The sequence below is a fragment of the Thamnophis elegans genome, chromosome 7 (genome assembly GCF_009769535.1).
Source record: "Thamnophis elegans isolate rThaEle1 chromosome 7, rThaEle1.pri, whole genome shotgun sequence".
NCBI lineage: Eukaryota > Metazoa > Chordata > Lepidosauria > Squamata > Colubridae > Thamnophis > Thamnophis elegans.
This window is the reverse complement of record NC_045547.1, coordinates 37,733,438-37,750,517: the sequence shown is the minus strand read 5'-3', so window position 1 is coordinate 37,750,517 and position 17,080 is coordinate 37,733,438. Positions and strand designations below refer to the sequence as shown.

Here is a 17,080-nt window from a genome sequence, read left to right as displayed (position 1 = left end):
ATTTTTAAAAAGCAGATTTTTGAGAAAAAATAACATTGTTACATACAATAATTCATATTGTTCCTAGTTTTATTAATCTCTATTATCTGCATTTTATAAATGAAAGGGTAGTAGCAATCACCATTTATAAAGGGAAAAGAGAACTTATTCATTATTTTGTGACTTCATTTAGTAATAAAAATAATTTTTAGCATTTGGCAGAATTCTGTACAGACTTCTCCATGCTAATCAAACCCTAGAAAATACATTAAAACACACAATTAAGATTACTAGAAGTAAGGCATCAAGTTTAGCATCAAAAAAGGAATGGAAGTATCTTGGTGTTCCTGCTTGGGAAGAATATATAGTTTCTTACAGCATAGCTCTTCCTTCTAAGAGGATCCACAAAATAACAGTTAATTCAAGATTAGGTGGCCTTTCTCTATCACCATCACTGCCTGCCCATTTTCCACATTGCTTGCCTGGAGCTACAAAATAGGCTGGGTGTTGAAAAGCTATTGATTTATTATTGCCTTTTCTGAAAAGTCCAGTATTGCTCCCTTTTATCCTCACTACCTGGGTGTTTTGCTAAGCAATTATCTATTGATTTTTGCTTTCAGCAGTGGGATTGCTGTTATTTCAGGCAATGAAAATAACAGCCTGCTGAGTGTGTGTCAGTACACTGCCAATACCTCCTACTTAGTGAGATGGAGACAACAAAACAGTGCCTTGCAAATTAGTTTCAAGTTTGTATTTTATATACATAGAATAGCATGAACATCATTGCGGTAAATCTGAGTTTTGGCTGTGCTTGTGGCCCGACAAGCCAAAATATGCCTGAGCTGACCAATATTTTCTGTACCGCCAGCAGAAAATGATAAAACAAAATTAAAATCCACCCATCTTTGATACATAAAGCTTGGTTAATTTATTTACAGTAATTTTAAAGATAAGAGAACAGGTTTTTTTAGGTAAAGGTTCCCCTCGCACATATGTGCTAGTAGTTCCTGACTCTAGGGGCCAATGCTCATCTCCCTTTCAAAGCCGAAGAGCCAGTGCTTTCCGAAGACGTCTCCATGGTCATGTGGCTGGCATGACTAAATGCACACGGAATGCTGTTACCTTCCCACCAAAGGTGGTTCCTATTTTTCTACTCTCATTTTTTACGTGCTTTTGAACTGCTAGGTTGGGAAAAGCGTTCTTTTTAACAGCCTCACAAAAACTTAAAGATATGTTACTATTAAACATAATTAACTATTTTCTAGGCATTATTTCTGTTCTGGTCTGTATACTCATGTAAAGTTTTCTTTCTACTATCAGTGCTGTCACTTTAAGGACCACCTGCTTGTTTCAACCTCATGCTTTTAAAAATACAAACAGCTCTTCCCAATAATTGCTGCATGTAGTAGAATGTACATTTAGAGGCAATGTTCCTGTATATTTTATAAAATGAAAATCAGAAATGGGAAATTGTATCACGCCAACTGAGCTCTATTTATAGAATGATATAAAACTTCAAAGCAATCTTTCCTGGGTGAAAGAGAGATGGTTGTAGGAAATCTGCAGCTTGCTCCTGGATATAGTTGTAGGAACCAATAGTGGGGAAGGAGAGGAACTTGTGTACAAAAAGGAAGAGAAGACATTCCAAAGTAAATGACTAGAAGGGGCTGTTGCTTTTAATTTTCATTAAAAAAATAATTGATGACAATTATATATATATATATATATATATATATATATATATATATATATATATATATATATACATATACATATACATATACATATACATATACATATACATATACATATACATATACATATACATATACATATACATATACATATACATATACATATACATATATATATATATATATATATATATATATATATATATATAGGAAGCAAGTCAGGCTAAGTGTTTAAAGTTAAATGTAAAATGTGCATAGCCCTATAGCCCTACTTCAAAGACGATTCTGCCATATGCAGTAGATCAAGAATCATGTACTTCTGTTCATGTGTTTTTAGCTCATTAGTTGGACATTTCCTGAATTTTTTGCGGGAGTTCTAGAGCTCAATGCCATGGCTAAAAAATGGATCTTTCAAGTCTATAATGGCATAAACTTCTCTTAGCCCTCCTTCATCATATAATCAGGAAACTCCTAAAACAGAAAGTCCTTAAGATCTCCGATGCCTTCCATCTGTTTTGAATTATAAATCCCACACTTCCAAAAAGGCTTGTCATAACCAATGGTTATTTGACACATGCATCATATCTGTACTTCTTGTTTCAAACTGCTATTTTTGTGTGCTTATGACTGCTTAAGTCTAAAATGGTTTTAGTTTAAACAAAATATGTTTTGTTTGCAATTTGCAAGTTATTTAGTCTGGACTGCAGGCTACCACAGCCTTCTATTGGGCAATTCTTGTACTGATGTAGTCTACCACCCTTCTTTTCCAGGAAAGGGACTTTTAATCTCTCTCCTTCTTATGGTTGAGTCTTAATGGGCATATATTTCTCTTGACAAATATTGATAAAAATTTCATTGAGAACAGAATAGGAGGGTCCCAGAAAGTTGAGAGAGAGGGGGGGGGGAGAAACGTTACATTTATATATACAAAATTAAATAAAGCATCAAAATGTATACATACACAAGCTTACAAAACAAGAACCTTTAAAGTAAAATTTTCTTTTGTGTCAGAATTTTTGAACTCTTAACAATTTTTAGATATTCCTTTTACAATACTAAATGCAATACAAAACAATACACTTTCAGAAAATTTTAGATACACATACTGTCTTAGAAAAAAGTTTATTAAAAAAGGATAATTAAGAAGTAGAAATTTAAGACCCATGAAATTATACTGAAGGAACTGGGAATGTTTAGCCATGAGAGGAGATGATGTGCATTGGAAGTAATTATACCATTCTAAATAATAGAACAATAACATACCGAAGGTTAAATTTGATTCTCCATCATTCTGCAGTCCAGAACAAGAACTAATGGATTATAGGAAAGAAGATTCCAGCTGAATCTGCTTCAAATGGCAAGACCAGCTTGATTGATCTGCTTTAATTTGGATCCCTGCACTAGGCAGAAGATCAAACTTAATGGCTCAATTAGCCACATCTAGATTTTATGAAATTTGTTTTAAATATTTATATGTAGTTTATTTAGAATCCATTTAATCTCATTAGTTGATTAAATGAATTAATTGACCTGGGGTATTTCCAGACAGAGGACTGCTAGTGTTAATACATTTTTTTGTTCTTCTTCTAAGCCATAAACATAATTGCAAGTGTCTGTCAGTATTGTAGAAATACATCCCATTTCTTACATGCACATGCTCATTTTACAGGTTTATAAATTTATTTAGTGCTATTTATAATCCCACTATGCATAAACTAGATTAAAGCTACTAGGAAAAATTGATAAATAAATCACATTACAAGGTAAAATATTTCTATGCTGAGGAAATATAAAAACCCATATAGATTATTTGTTGTTATATTCTATCTCTACCAGCATATTTCCAGTTGCCCAGGTACTGCATGAACAAATGCCAGCTTTCTTATCTATTTCAGAGTTACTGAATCTGGATGTTATTCTATTGGAATTTTTTCTCTTGACAAATATTGATAAAAATTTCATTGAGAACAGAATAGGAGGGTCCCAGTTATTTGTAGATAGTGTCAATACATTCCTTTTAATTAGTTCTTTAATCTTACAGTTATTTTCTATAAATATTTCAATGTATTTCAAAAGAGGTTTTCTAAAATAAAAATCACTCTTTCTACCTTGAACTTTGAAGGTTTTTGACCTTAAACGGGGACATATAAATCTTTCTCAGACAAGTTTCCTCCTTTATCCAAAGATTTATGTTCTTAGAGTCAGCATGCCTTCATTATGTGTGGATATTTGTCAATTTAAATAAATGAATTTCATCCCAAAACTAAGCCAAAGAGTAAGGGACTGAATGAGCAACTTTACCTTCTGGTTAGGATACAAAATAATCAGAAGACTCACAGAACAATCTCCTATCACTGAGCATTACATATGTACAAAAGCAAAGGCCTGCAAAATCATCGATATTGTGCTTGCAGATTAGCAATGTGAGTACAGAAAGTAGCATTGTGAATTTTTGTATTAGTATCTTTCATACACAATGGAATAAACTAATACATTCCACTTACAAAATGCTTTAATAGTAAGATCCTTCAGATCTTTCAATAGATTTTTTTTTGCCTATTCAGTCCAGATTGTGGCTTCCATCCAGTCTATATAGATTTTTCATGAAGAAAATGAATTACATTTTGTGATTCTCATTTTCATAAGAATATTCCACAGCTTGACCTAGTTGATATAATTTTCTATAATTAATAAAGCAGATACTAACTTCTTAATTATCCAACAAGCATCAACAATAATATTCCTTATTTTTCTTTCAAATAATTTAAACATCTGGCACCTCCCCTTCCATATCAGCATAATCCTAATCATTATTTTGCTAGCATGTGAAATAGTGTGTTAGTGTGAACACTTTGTTAAAATTGTGTCCTTTCTTAGACACTGGTATGTGAGCAGACTTACTGTTCTTCTCCAGAACAGCTAGATGTTAGCTAGCTATTTTTTGGTTGCTTGCCGTAATTCTATAGATGTTCCACCAATTCCTGTACCTTGTAACTTGGTAATGACTGGAATGCTGATCTGACTTCATTTTCTAATTCTTTTAAATAGAACTTTTCTATTCCCTTCTGATACCCATCTGCCAAAAGCATTCTGCTATATTACTGCTACCCAACATAATTCCTGGTAGTTATCTGGGATCAGCTACAAGCCTTGGGTGACTTCTGGAAGTACTGTACATATTCTTTGCATACACTCACTCATATGTTTCATAATTAATAATGTGCATTTAAGCCTTAAAAATAAAGCAATTCTAAATTGGCACATTTTATTTTAGAAAATATTTGTTAACATACTAAGGCTGTAACAAACCTACATTGTTGTAGTTGTTTTAATAACTGGATAAGTATCTTTCTAGCTAACAAGAACATTTATGAAGAAATGGTTGATAACAGTGATGGGTTTGTACCAGTTTTACTACTGGTTCTGTCATGAGCGTACACATTCTCTCTCTCTCTTTCTCTCTCTGTCTAGGTGGGTGGGTTGAGCCTCCTGCTGCTGCCACTACCGGTTCGGCCGAACTGGGCTGAACTGGGAGCAACCCATCTCTGGTTGATAACTGAGGAGCTATAGAATATGCAAGTAGAAGTTCATACATGAATATACTGTATGAATGCATGCATCATATACATATACCTCACAATAACTTACAAAAGCAGTCACTGAAACTTCTCCGTTCAGGGAGGGAAATATGCATTCCTTTATCTATTATTTCATAACTGTTCAATGGGAAGATACCAGCAACTAATCAGACAGTAAAATAATTGGAGAAGACATAAATTAAATTAAGACTTCCTTGGGGCTTTATGACCACATATTATAGAGAAGCTGAAGTTAGCTGTCTATAAGACTTTCTACTAATTTTATCTGGAGTGTTTAATGTATTTTCATCTTTTTAGGTCATTTTTGCTGGTTGCCATTGGACCCTTGAGAAATCGTGGGAGGCTCAAGTCATTTTCTGCCTTTGAAGCCCATAGCCATAGAAAACAAATGAAAAAGAAGGAGGAGGAGGAGGAGGAGGAGGAGGAGGAGGAGGAGGAGGAGGAAAGTTTTCTCAATAATTCTGGCAGCTTATGAACAGCACATGGGAAAATATAAAAAGTAAGTCATCTTGAATATTTTAAAGTTGAAAACCTCTAAATTAGATGTTTAGTCCCTGCTTCCTGTTTCTTCTGCTCCCACACCTGCAATGGCCCAGAAGCCAGCAGATGTTCTTCAAGGGCATCTCTTACCTTTCCCAAGTGCAGTGAATGCAAACAATGCATGCAGGATATTAGGAGTAGGGAAACTAAACTGTTAGAAGTGAATCTTCAGTGGCACCAACTTTTTTGCATTTCACAACCTCCTGATTATAAGGTGCAATGGGACATAGACAGTTATGGGTTTAGTTATTCATATCCACACTTGCTGTTTAAGCTGTTCTGGTCTTGCACTTAGTTGCATGAGTTCTCACTTAATAACCTGTGTGGTCCTGGGGGTTACAATGGCAACTAGGACTGCTAGGATTGGTGTCACTAAACAATGCGGTCCTATGACATTGTATTTTACAACCACATCACTTAGTGATGGAAATTCTGCTCCAATTGCTGTTACAATCCAAGGACTAGCTTAATTATATTCAGCTTTGACAGCAAGATATTTCATCTTCCATTGGGCAATTCTCTTGCTGTGTGTTTGCCCAACTTTCTCTTCCAGGAAAGCAGTGGACAATCACCTTTTCTCTTGTGAGCGAACACATATATTTTGTGTGTTTGTGTGCGTATATGCACATATGTTTCTGTGTATTTGGCAATGAAACACACACATAAGGGTATGCACTCACACAATATTAACTTTATAGATATATATACAAAGATGGAGCATCAAGATACATAGACATGCTTCCACACAAAATATGGACTGTTGCAATGTATATAAATCACTTTATTAGCATAATTATTTGACAATTTTACATTTCATTTTTGGTTTTTATGGAAAGGAGTAAAAAGCTTTTGGTATTTAATTCTCCTGTTTAGGCTTCAGAAATTGATCACTACTTTTCCTAACCAATCTTTGCATTCCAAAGCGTGTATGCCTGCTTTTATTGAGACTAAAGTTATTTTACTTCTTCCAGTTACTAATTCTTGAGTTTAGGTGTGATTATCCAGCCTAGAGTAAACAACTTGATCTCAGGTTATAAAAAAATACGAGTACAGAGGAAAGTCTTGTATTTCCTTCTTCCTAGAAATCTGCTACATGAGGTCACTTGCTTTTTGTGTGGCAATACTCTAGAACAGTGGTCTCCAACCTTGGCAACTTTAAGACTTGTGGACTTCAACTCCCAGAGCAAAGCTGGCTGAGGAACTCTGGAAGTTGAAGTCCACAAGTCTTAAAGTTGCCAAGGTTGGAGACCACTGCTCTAGAACAATCAAAAGAACTTCAGATCAAATAGAGCCACACATAATTAGCATAATAAGGATATCTTCATTAACTGGGATGAATGGCAAACAAATTTAATAAATAAAATAAGCTTACATCTACCAACCTGTTTTGGTCAGTTTTGCTATTAAGAGTGAGCCTACTGCTGCATTAGACAGTTAATTTCTTTAGTATGAATTCCTGACAAAAAAATAGGAATAAAATGGCAGGAAATCCCAGAAGGATATGTCAGAAGCTGGCTGATGTCAGGCATTCAGGGTGTGAGATGAAGAATTTGATAAGTACACTCTACATACTTATAATAGGTTGGTTTTCTATTATAGCAATTTTCTCAACATTTAAAGAGAATGAGTGTCACTTGCAAAGAATGATAATAAAATACCCAGCCACAGACAAAGAAAACAAAGTTCACCAGGCTTTAAGCAAGCAATATTATGCCTAGAAATACAAATGAACAATCTTTATCTTTTATCTTTCCATTTATTATAATAAAAACTCATATTCCTTTTAAACATAGTACTTTAAAAATAAGGTTTCAGATGCAGGTGGCAGCATTTGGCCAATTTTGTCTGGCATTTAGAAGTTCACCAGAGTTGGACCTGCTTAATAATTGGATGGGACACTTCCCGGTAATATTAGTGTAGGCTAAACTGAGAACTTCTTTACCTTTTAGAAATAGAAAGTGGAGGACTTTACAGTTTTCAAACAACATTGAAATATTGTCATGGATAGCTTAGTGAACTCACCTCTCCTCCAGTGCAGGGGAAATGGCTGGAGTATCTTGAAGTGCAAAGTGCCTCTTTCTTAGTTACGTCATCATCCAACCCAAAGGCTGCTGAGCAGTTGATGGAAAAATACTTATAAGGCTTCCAAGTTTTTCCAAAATCCTGAGATCGCTCTAGGACCATGGCTGCTGGTCTTGGTGACTTGAATATCATGATTAAATGAGTGAAATAAAATTCAGTTTCCAAATTGAGCTGGATCTTCTCCCTCTCTACTCCTTGTGCTGATTGCCACCATGTGTGTGGTAATCTAAAAGACGAATCAACCATAGCAGAAGCCGGATGAGCCAGATGTGTATTCATAGAGTTGCATTTGCTACACTTAGGCTGCTTGCATAGGAGGTCTGTATTTTCACTGTAAGAACAGTATAATTCTGTGGAGTTGTATCCACATGTTGTATCTGTCCACAATTTACGTCCATGACCTAGGTTTCCCATTTGAGGATTGCATGCCTTCTCACAACGAGACCCAGTTCCAAGAATACTACTCAATCCTAAATAACAAAAAAAATGCATACAAAATAAGAAAGCTTAGTTAAATAAACATTGGATTCATTATAATCCCAATCTCAGAACAGCTCCATTGTATATCTAGATAGATAATAATACTCAATTATTTTATAAGTCTGTTTTGGGGCACAAGGAATATTGTGATAATTTTTGTTAAAAATATTGACCATTTATATCAAATGCTTTTACTAAGAAATAAATTTGTCCAAAACTCTTGAAATACTCAATTTCATTGTAACTAAATTAATTCCAGGCAGGTCTTTAGTTACAGGAATATTATTGTTCAGTTGTACAGCACATATTTTTCATGTTCAAATATTAACACCACCAAGTACAAATCTCTTCTGCCAGAAACCTTGAAGGATCCCTGCCAGTCAGTGACAATTATTTGGGGAAGAATGGATGACTGGCTCAGTATAAAGTAACTACTTGGGTTCTTGTGCAAGTCTAACATTACAAAATGATATACTTCACATTATCAAGAAATGACTAAAAATTATTAAGTGGAAGATCATTATTAATGTCAAGAATACATAGTGAATAATAGTATTGTCTGTTTTCTGCCTAAGCTATCCCTTTTTCTTTTCTTTTTGACTCATGAATTGTATTTCAAATTTTTCTGTTTACATAAGCACTCAGTTAAAACAAATTTAAAATAGGAGAGTAAGATCACTAGTAAACATGTACCGTATGTATTCTATTTTCAGAGGCTGTCTACTCCAGTCATTTATTCTTCTGCTCTATTCATCCTATCACTCTTTGCTTAGACAAAGGAATGTTCATTTGCAATAAATTGTACTTATTTCTTAGAAAAAAACATGTTTAGAATGAAGGTTGATTTTTACTTTGAAAAGAAAAGTTGTGCTATCTTAGATTCAGACAGCATGCTTATGCCTACAAAAGTAAATAAGTACACTGGTAAAGGTCACATTATAATGTCCAACTCTTTTCAAAGTGCTGTACAAACATTAACTAATCTATATAGTTTTCCTGAGAAGTAAGGAAATATTTTCAGGTATCAGTTACAATTGCCATAAATTGCCTCAGTTAACATGCTGGCTGTTAAATTTTTCACTTTCATTATGCTACATAGGTCCCTTTACCTGCTATATAATCAGGTTTACTGTAGTGATTTGATGTCTATGGAGATTTTCAGTTATCCATGGTTGTCCTAAAGGCAGTTGGACTTTTTTTGTTTTTTCCGTGAAGATGTTTTGCTTCTCATCTAAGAAGAGAAGTGAAATGTTTTCAAGGGAAAAAAAAGTCCTGTTGCTTTTTGAAAAAGTATCTTTGGGTAGCAACTTGATCTATTCCATTTTTTTTGCAATCTAGCGAAGGAAAAATCTGAAGCATAAAAAAAATTATCTTAGAGAAAATAAGTAATGATATGTATATCCTGTGAGTTAAAATACATCTGCATTCAATCTGATACACATGCAATCCTTTTTGGAAAAGCTTGCCTTGCCTTTTAAACTCAAATGTCTAATTCATACAGGATTAAATAAAATACTGAAAACATGCAAAATTAGGTTTATGCTTCATGAGTCTTGGCCAACACTCTTCAGAAAAATAGACGGCGGGGAGTTTACAACCAAAGGAAGAAATTAGGAGAGCAAATAGGAATAGGAGAGCTTTGGCAAGAGAATTTAGCAGGAGAGAAAGAAGCTGGCTTGAGATACTGTCAAAAGGATGGTATCAGTGGCATCAGTGGAGCAATGGGAACTTGGAAGCTGTGTGCTGTGTTTACCAGGAAATTATGCTAATTACTTTTGTGGCAAACACTAGCATTTCCCCTTGCAGAAGAAAAGGGTGAAAGAACTGGAAGCTAGCCATTCCTTTTTATACACATCAGAGATCGTGACAATCACAGCAATACTCCACAAACAGCTTTCCACAAAGACTGACAGAATGAGGCCTTTAAGGAGAAGGGCACAGGAAGTCATCCAGAGACAGGGTCAATAAGGGGGCGGCATAAGAAGGAAGAAAGCACTTCCGTGGAGGGATGAGTATTTGGAGGATTGTGACAAGAATGATGGGTTGAACATGGTGGTCCTCCACATCAAGGATTTGCTCAAAGAATGCAATCATGGAAGCCAAGCACCATTTACCTGAGAAAGTTCTATTATTCCAACCTCTCCAGCTCTGGTCAACAAAACCAAGAAACCCAACTGAAACTTCCCTTGAGGAGGAAAGAAGAGCAGTAGTGGTAGTGGTGAAAAAAATCACTAGTATGCTAGATATAAGGAGCCATAGTGAGGAGAACTCCATGTTGGTGCACAAATTCAGAATATGAAGGAAAGATTACCAAGACTCATCAATCTGATCACTATCCATTCCTGTTTATCCATGTGTGGTTCAATGTTGCTAAAAGAGCTTTGTAAGAAATTATAAAATTAGGGTAAAAGATGAAGCTATATGGATTGTAGTGTTTTCATCACCCTTCCATACATAGTCAAGGAACAATAAAGGAAAGAAAATCTTGGAGGTGAACAAGTGGCCATGAAAATTGTGTTGTCAAGAAAGAATTGGATTCCTAAACCATGGTCTTCTTCAACAGTACAAGATACTCTTAGATGGAGTAAAGTGTACCTCATAAAAATATGAGGCAATTATTTTAAAGATTTTTTAAAGATTTTATTAATATTTGTAGGCCGCCCTTTTCCCTGAGGGGACTCAGGGCGGCTCACATAAAATCAGGGAGGGGGAATACAAAACAATGACGAAGACACATATAATAAAAGTAATAAGCAACATACATTCATCATTCGGGAGGGGCGGCTATCCTTGTCCCCAGGCCTGACGGGCTAGCCAGTTCTTAAGGGCTGTGCGGAAGGCCTGGACGGTGGCGAGGGTACGAATCTCCACGGGGAGTTCGTTCCAAAGGGTCGGGGCTACTACTGAGAAGGCCCTCCTCCTTGTGGTTGCCAGCCGGCACTGGCTGGCCGATGGAATACGGAGGAGGCCCAACCTGTGAGATCTAATTGGTCGCAGGGAGGTAATTGGCAGAAGGCGGTCTCTCAAGTATCCAGATCCACTACCATGCAGGGCTTTATGGGTGACTAATAGCACCTTGAAGCGCATCCGGAGATCGACAGGTAGCCAACGCAGCTCGCGGAGGATAGGTGTTATGTGGGTGAACCGAGGTGCACCCACAATCACTCACGCGGCCGCGTTCTGTACTAGCTGAAGTCGCCGGATGCTCCTCAAGGGCAGCCCCATGTAGAGCACATTGCAGTATTCCAGCCTAGAGGTCACAAGGGCCCGAGTGACTGTTGTGAGTGCCTCCCGATTCAGGTAGGGTCGCAACTGGCGCACCAGGCGAACCTGGGCGAATGCCCCCCTGGTCACAGCCGTCAGGTGGTGGTCAAACGATAGCTGTGGATCCAGGAGGACTCCCAAGTTGCGAACCCTCTCTGAGGGGTGTAAAATTTGACCCCCCAGCCTGAGTGATGGAATGTTTGTCGAATCTTTGGGAGGAAAACACAACAGCCACTCGGTCTTTTCTGGGTTGAGCACAAGCTTGTTAACCCTCATCCAGTCCATAACGGCTTCAAGGCCTCGGTTCATCACGTCTGCCGCTTCATTGAGTTGGCACGGGGCGGACAGATACAACTGGGTATCGTCCGCATATTGATGGTATCTGATCCCGTGCCTACGGATGATCTCTCCCAGCGGTTTCATGTAGATGTTGAATAGTAGGGGGGATAAGACCGAGCCCTGGGGCACCCCATATGTTAGGGGCCTAGGGGACGATCTCTGCCCCCCCACCAACACCGACTGCGACCTGTCCGAGAGGTAGGAGGAGAACCACCGCAACACGGTGCCTCCCACTCCCACCTCCCGCAGTCGTCGCAGAAGGATACCATGGTCGATGGTATCGAAAGCCGCTGAGAGGTCAAGGAGAACCAGGATGGAGGAATGTCCTCCATCTCTGGCTCTCCAGAGATCATCGGTCAATGCGACCAAAGCGGTTTCTGTGCTGTAACCGGGTCTGAAGCCTGACTGGAAGGGGTCGAGATAGTTTGCTTCCTCCAAGGACCGTTGGAGCTGGAAGGCCACCACCTTCTCAACAACCTTCCCAAGGAAGGGAAGGTTGGAGACTGGGCGATAGTTATTAAGAACAGCTGGATCCAGAGATGGCTTCTTTAGGAGGGGTCTCACCACCGCCGCTTTCAGTGCGGCGGGGAAGTTCCCCTCCCGAAGAGAGGCGGTAACAACCGCCTGGATCCAGCCTCGTGTCACCTCACTGCTGTTAGCAACCAGCCATGAGGGACACGGGTCCAGTACGCAGGTGGAGGCACTTACAGCCCTCATGGCCTTGTCCACATCCCCGGGGGTAACATCCTGAAACTCAACCCAGAGATGTTCTACTTGATCCTCTTGTGCCTCGGCTGGAACTGAATTTTGCCAAGAACCTTGTGAATTTTATGCCAATAAGGTTCTTGTGTCTCCTGATAAGGAGCTCACAGGGCCATAGTGTTAAAAAAGGAAACAAAAGCCAGTTGTTCTCTCTCTTAATTTGGAAAATTCTTAAAACAAATATAAAATTGAAACCTTTTCTATCAGGACTTTGGATGAATAACTTGGAAAAAAATGGAACTTTGTTGCTACCTCTGTTGACTGTAGCAAGAATCCTATATGCACACAAATGGAAATACACATCAATTTCCACAATGGAAGATGTGTTGGAGAAAGCGATGAAACTGGTAGAGATGGCAAAAGTTGCTTTAATGAAAGAAAATAGTTTATCCAGCTTTGTTTCTACTTGGAAACTGCTTCTGGACTTTATGCTTGAAACAAAAAAAAATGAAACTTTGCTCTTATGCTTAGATGATTAGATTATTTCGTTGTTATAGAAATGGCTAGTACTTACTAAATATAGTACAATTTAAAAAGTTGAGGTTGTAACTGTGTTTTATATTCCACTGTACTGAAAAAGTTGTAAATCACTGCTTTTTTACTTTGTACTTTTTCTCATTCCCTTCCTCTATTCAGGTTAATATCTTTGCTTCTGTCTATTTTATATAATAAACTTCAATTAAAAAAAGAACAATCTAATATAATCAACAAATCACAAGATTATGAAAAACATTTTTGACACCAGTTTCTTTTTTTTTACTTATTGCTTTTCTATTTCTCCTTTTTTTTCTTCCTCTCTCAGTCCAAAGTTTATTGTTAAGCTGCACTTTATTTGCTTGTTCTATCCTGTGTTCAATGTAAGGGCTTCATGAGGTATACCTATATTCCTTTGTTTTATTTTTCTCACAACAGTCCTGTGAGGCTGGGCACCATGCAGGATAATAACCTGAAATCTGTAGTATCAGACAAGACCCTGCATGAGGTAGTACTGTAAAGGGATTTAGAGCTGATCTTGGGGAAGATATGAAGGAGCCATTAAGCTTGGAAGAAAGGAGTAAGCCATTAAGGAGAGTCTTTGACAAGAGATTATGTCCAGAGATAGAAAGTATCATGAAAAAGAAACTCAGAATAATCCCACCTTCATTTTGTTTACTATAAACAAAAAGAAAATAGAGAGAATTTGGACAGGCTTTCCAGATTGATGCCAACCCTTTGAAGTAGGCCAGGGGAAGAAACACTTTATTGTTGTAAGGTATATTAACAGAATCTTGAAAACCTGTCCAAATTTTTCTCTCAAAGAAAAATCCAAGGTGGAATTAGTTTGAGTTTCCTTTTCATGTTTCCTTCAGTTTCAGGACAGTGTAGTCCAAGTCCCTTAATTAATTCTTGCTGCACTTTTTCTAAATTACCTTGTCTGGTCTGAATATAAATATTGTAGTTTCATTAACAGCTTTCTTATTTTTGTTTTATTCCTCAAATCTATATGAGCTGTTTCCCACTATTTAAAGTAAAAATGCCAGCATGTGGTATTCATGGAATGGACATGAATGCAAAAGTACAGTCCTAGATATTCTCAATATTCAGAAGGAAAATCAATATGAAAAGAATGCCAGTAGATTACAAACAATCTCTAAATTGTTCATTGCAACTAATATAATCAGAGAAAAATAATTATCATACACATTCCAAGAAGTAATTCTCTGTAATCTTGTTACTGGAATTACCTTAAGTATCTTTTTTCTGCTTCTGTTTAAACAATTGTGCTACTTACTTAATGTGTAAAAAATGAAGTGTTTGTAGTAAGTAAATTCTGTCATCCTACACTGCGACATAGATATACTAGTTAGTCTTTCTTTAATTCCACTTAAATGATACATTACACATTTCTTGTCGATTCAGGGAAACTAATAAGGGCCATTTAGGATCTAGGGCTATATGTTTATTTTGGTGTACAGTACACCTTCTATAGAAATACTGTTTATTACTGAGTGCATCTATTGTTGCACTCTGAATGAACGAATAAGATCAACAATTCTGCATACCTTTTCTGGACAGGGCTTGTGCCTTTGAATAAGTGTTGACCTGATTAGACTCTTGCCATTTTCTTGGCAAGGCTTTTCAGAAGTGATTTGCCATTGCTTTCTTCCTAGATTGAGACAGAGTGACTGGCCCAAGGTCACCCAGATAGCTTTGTGCCCAAGACAGGACTAGAATTCAGTTTCTAGCCTGGCGTCTTAATCATTGTACCAAGCTGGCTCTCTCTAAACACCCATTACAACAGAATACCCACTACTCCCCTATTTTTCGAGAGGAAAGAAAGCTGCAATATTATAACAAAATGCTCTTATATTTTAAAATTCCATTTCCCAAGTTTATGCTTAAGTCAGGCTCACTAACTTGGCAACTTTAAGTCTTGTGGACTTCAACTCCCAGAATTCTCCAGCCAGCTATCTATAGAGCCAGTTTGGTGTAGCAGCTAGGGCTGGGGTCCCCAAACCTGGCAACTTTTAAGACTTGTGGACTTCAACTCCCAGAGTTCTCCAGCCAGCTATCTATAGAGCAGGGGTGGGTTCCTGACAGTTCTAACCTCTTCTATAGAAGAGATTCCACAAATCTACAGTGCCGTTTAGTCCGCACATCATCAAGATGAAGAGTGAGGGGAGGAATTCTGGGAGTTGAAGTCCACAAGTCTTAAAGCTGTCAAGTTTGAACATCCCTGGTTTTTTTTCTAAAGGGCTAGGGATGCAAGGGTCTTGCAACATGACAGCTTTAAGACTTGTGTGCTTCAAATGTCAGAGTTTCTGAGCCAACATTTTGGTAGCTAAGCTTTTACAAGTTTGCCACGCCCACCCAATCACATGGCTGGCAAGCCACTCCCACAAAGCAGGCCACTCCTACAGAAGAAGTTCTAAAAAAAATTGAAACCCACCACTGCTATAGAGCCAGCAGTTTATTGCAGCAGTTAGGGCCGGGGTTCCCAAACTTGGCCACTTTAAAACTTATAGACTTCAGTTCCCAGAATTCTCCAGCCAGCTATGCTGGCTGGAGAATTCTAGGAGTTGAAGTCCACAAGTTTGAAGACCTCTGTGCTAAGTCATATACAAAGAGGCGGTATATTCTCTGCCGAATAGATTTTTAAAAACCTCCTTTCTCTCTTGCGCAGCTCCAACCCTTTAATGCTTTTCTTCTAAGCTCACGGAACCGCTGCCGTCGTTTAGACAGCGCATTTTATCTCGTTTACTTACAATACGAGCCCCTCTCCTCCGAGTTCAGTTGAGGAGGAACTCTGCGAGTGGCCAGGGGACGTTTTTCAGCGATTGCCCCAAGCAAAGGAGGGACCGTGCGGGAGAAGCGCCCCGGAGTCAACGTGCCCCCGTGAGGAACCGTTCCTAAAAGCGCCTCTTCTCCGCCAGCAGCAGACCCGCCAGGGGGAGGGCCACCCCGACACTCCCGCGGGCTCCGCGACACCCACCTGCAGAGCAGCCCAGCAACACGAGGGGCCAGAAGGGACTCCCCATGGCAGGAGCGCGGGGCGCCGAGCAGGCATGCAGTCCCGTGTGGGCGCGAACCCTCGATCTGGGCGCCGCTAAGGACGGCAGCCAGGCTCCCTCGTCACAGGCCCCCGCAGGGCGACGGCCGGAGGACCGATGGAGCCAACCCGAACCGCAGGTGCTGCTACCGCGGGCATCTTTTTGGCTCCTAGCGGTAGCAGCCGATCCCCGCCAGCCCCGCTCCCTCGCCGCCTTTGCCGCCGCCTCTCGGTCCCCGCTGGGGGATCCCCGGCCAGGTGCATGAAGAAGAGGCGCCGATCCTCCTATCCCGCCTCTCCGGCTTGTCTCGGCGTCCCGAGTGACAGGCTGAGAGGGGAGTGGCAGCGGCGGCGGCTCATAGTAGAGCGGCGGCGGCGGCGGAGCCCCAGGAGGAGGAGGAGGAGGAGGAGAAGGGCCGTCTCCAGCTGCTCCCACCCCTCCCGTCTGTCATAGTGGGGAGTAGAGACCGCCTTCCTCGTCCCTTTCCTCGCTGCCCTGCCGTCCCTCCCCACCCAGCCCGCCACGGCCCTCCAGGGGGCCTGGTGCTGTGGTGAGCAAAGAACGGGCTGCCCCCGTCCCAGCGCCCGGCTCTCTCCTCGCGGCGTTCCCCGAACCCCCTGGCTTTAGCCCGCTGTCACTTCGCGGCACACCAAGGTGCTTCAGCCGGGCGGGCGGGCAAAAGAAAGGGAGAGGATTTCGCCCCCTTTCGCTTTTTTCCCCCCTCTAGCCTTTCACCCCGCTGAAGTTCTTCCCTCCCAGTTTGCCTCCGAGGGCGACTGACCTCCTTACCCCGCAGTCCCCGCGGCCATCT

General features: G+C 39.5%; 1 protein-coding gene across 4 annotated transcripts in view; it reads right to left on the bottom strand.

Moving 5' to 3' along the window:
- Positions 1 to 16,653, bottom strand: part of NTN4 (netrin 4) — a 41,459-nt gene extending 24,806 nt beyond the window's left edge. For 2 of the 4 annotated variants that reach the window (XM_032221816.1, XM_032221819.1), the window contains exons 1-2: positions 16,212 to 16,653; positions 7,835 to 8,364 (exon numbers count right to left, since the gene is read on the bottom strand). In XM_032221816.1, the coding sequence (XP_032077707.1) occupies positions 7,835 to 8,364; positions 16,212 to 16,257 (576 nt within the window). In that variant the 5' untranslated portion in view covers positions 16,258 to 16,653. Of the gene's footprint in view, positions 1 to 7,834; positions 8,365 to 9,483; positions 9,566 to 15,984; positions 16,101 to 16,211 lie in introns of those variants that run through there. The other 2 variants (XM_032221818.1, XM_032221817.1) reach the window with 2 other exon arrangements.
- Positions 16,654 to 17,080: the final 427 nt, after the last annotated feature.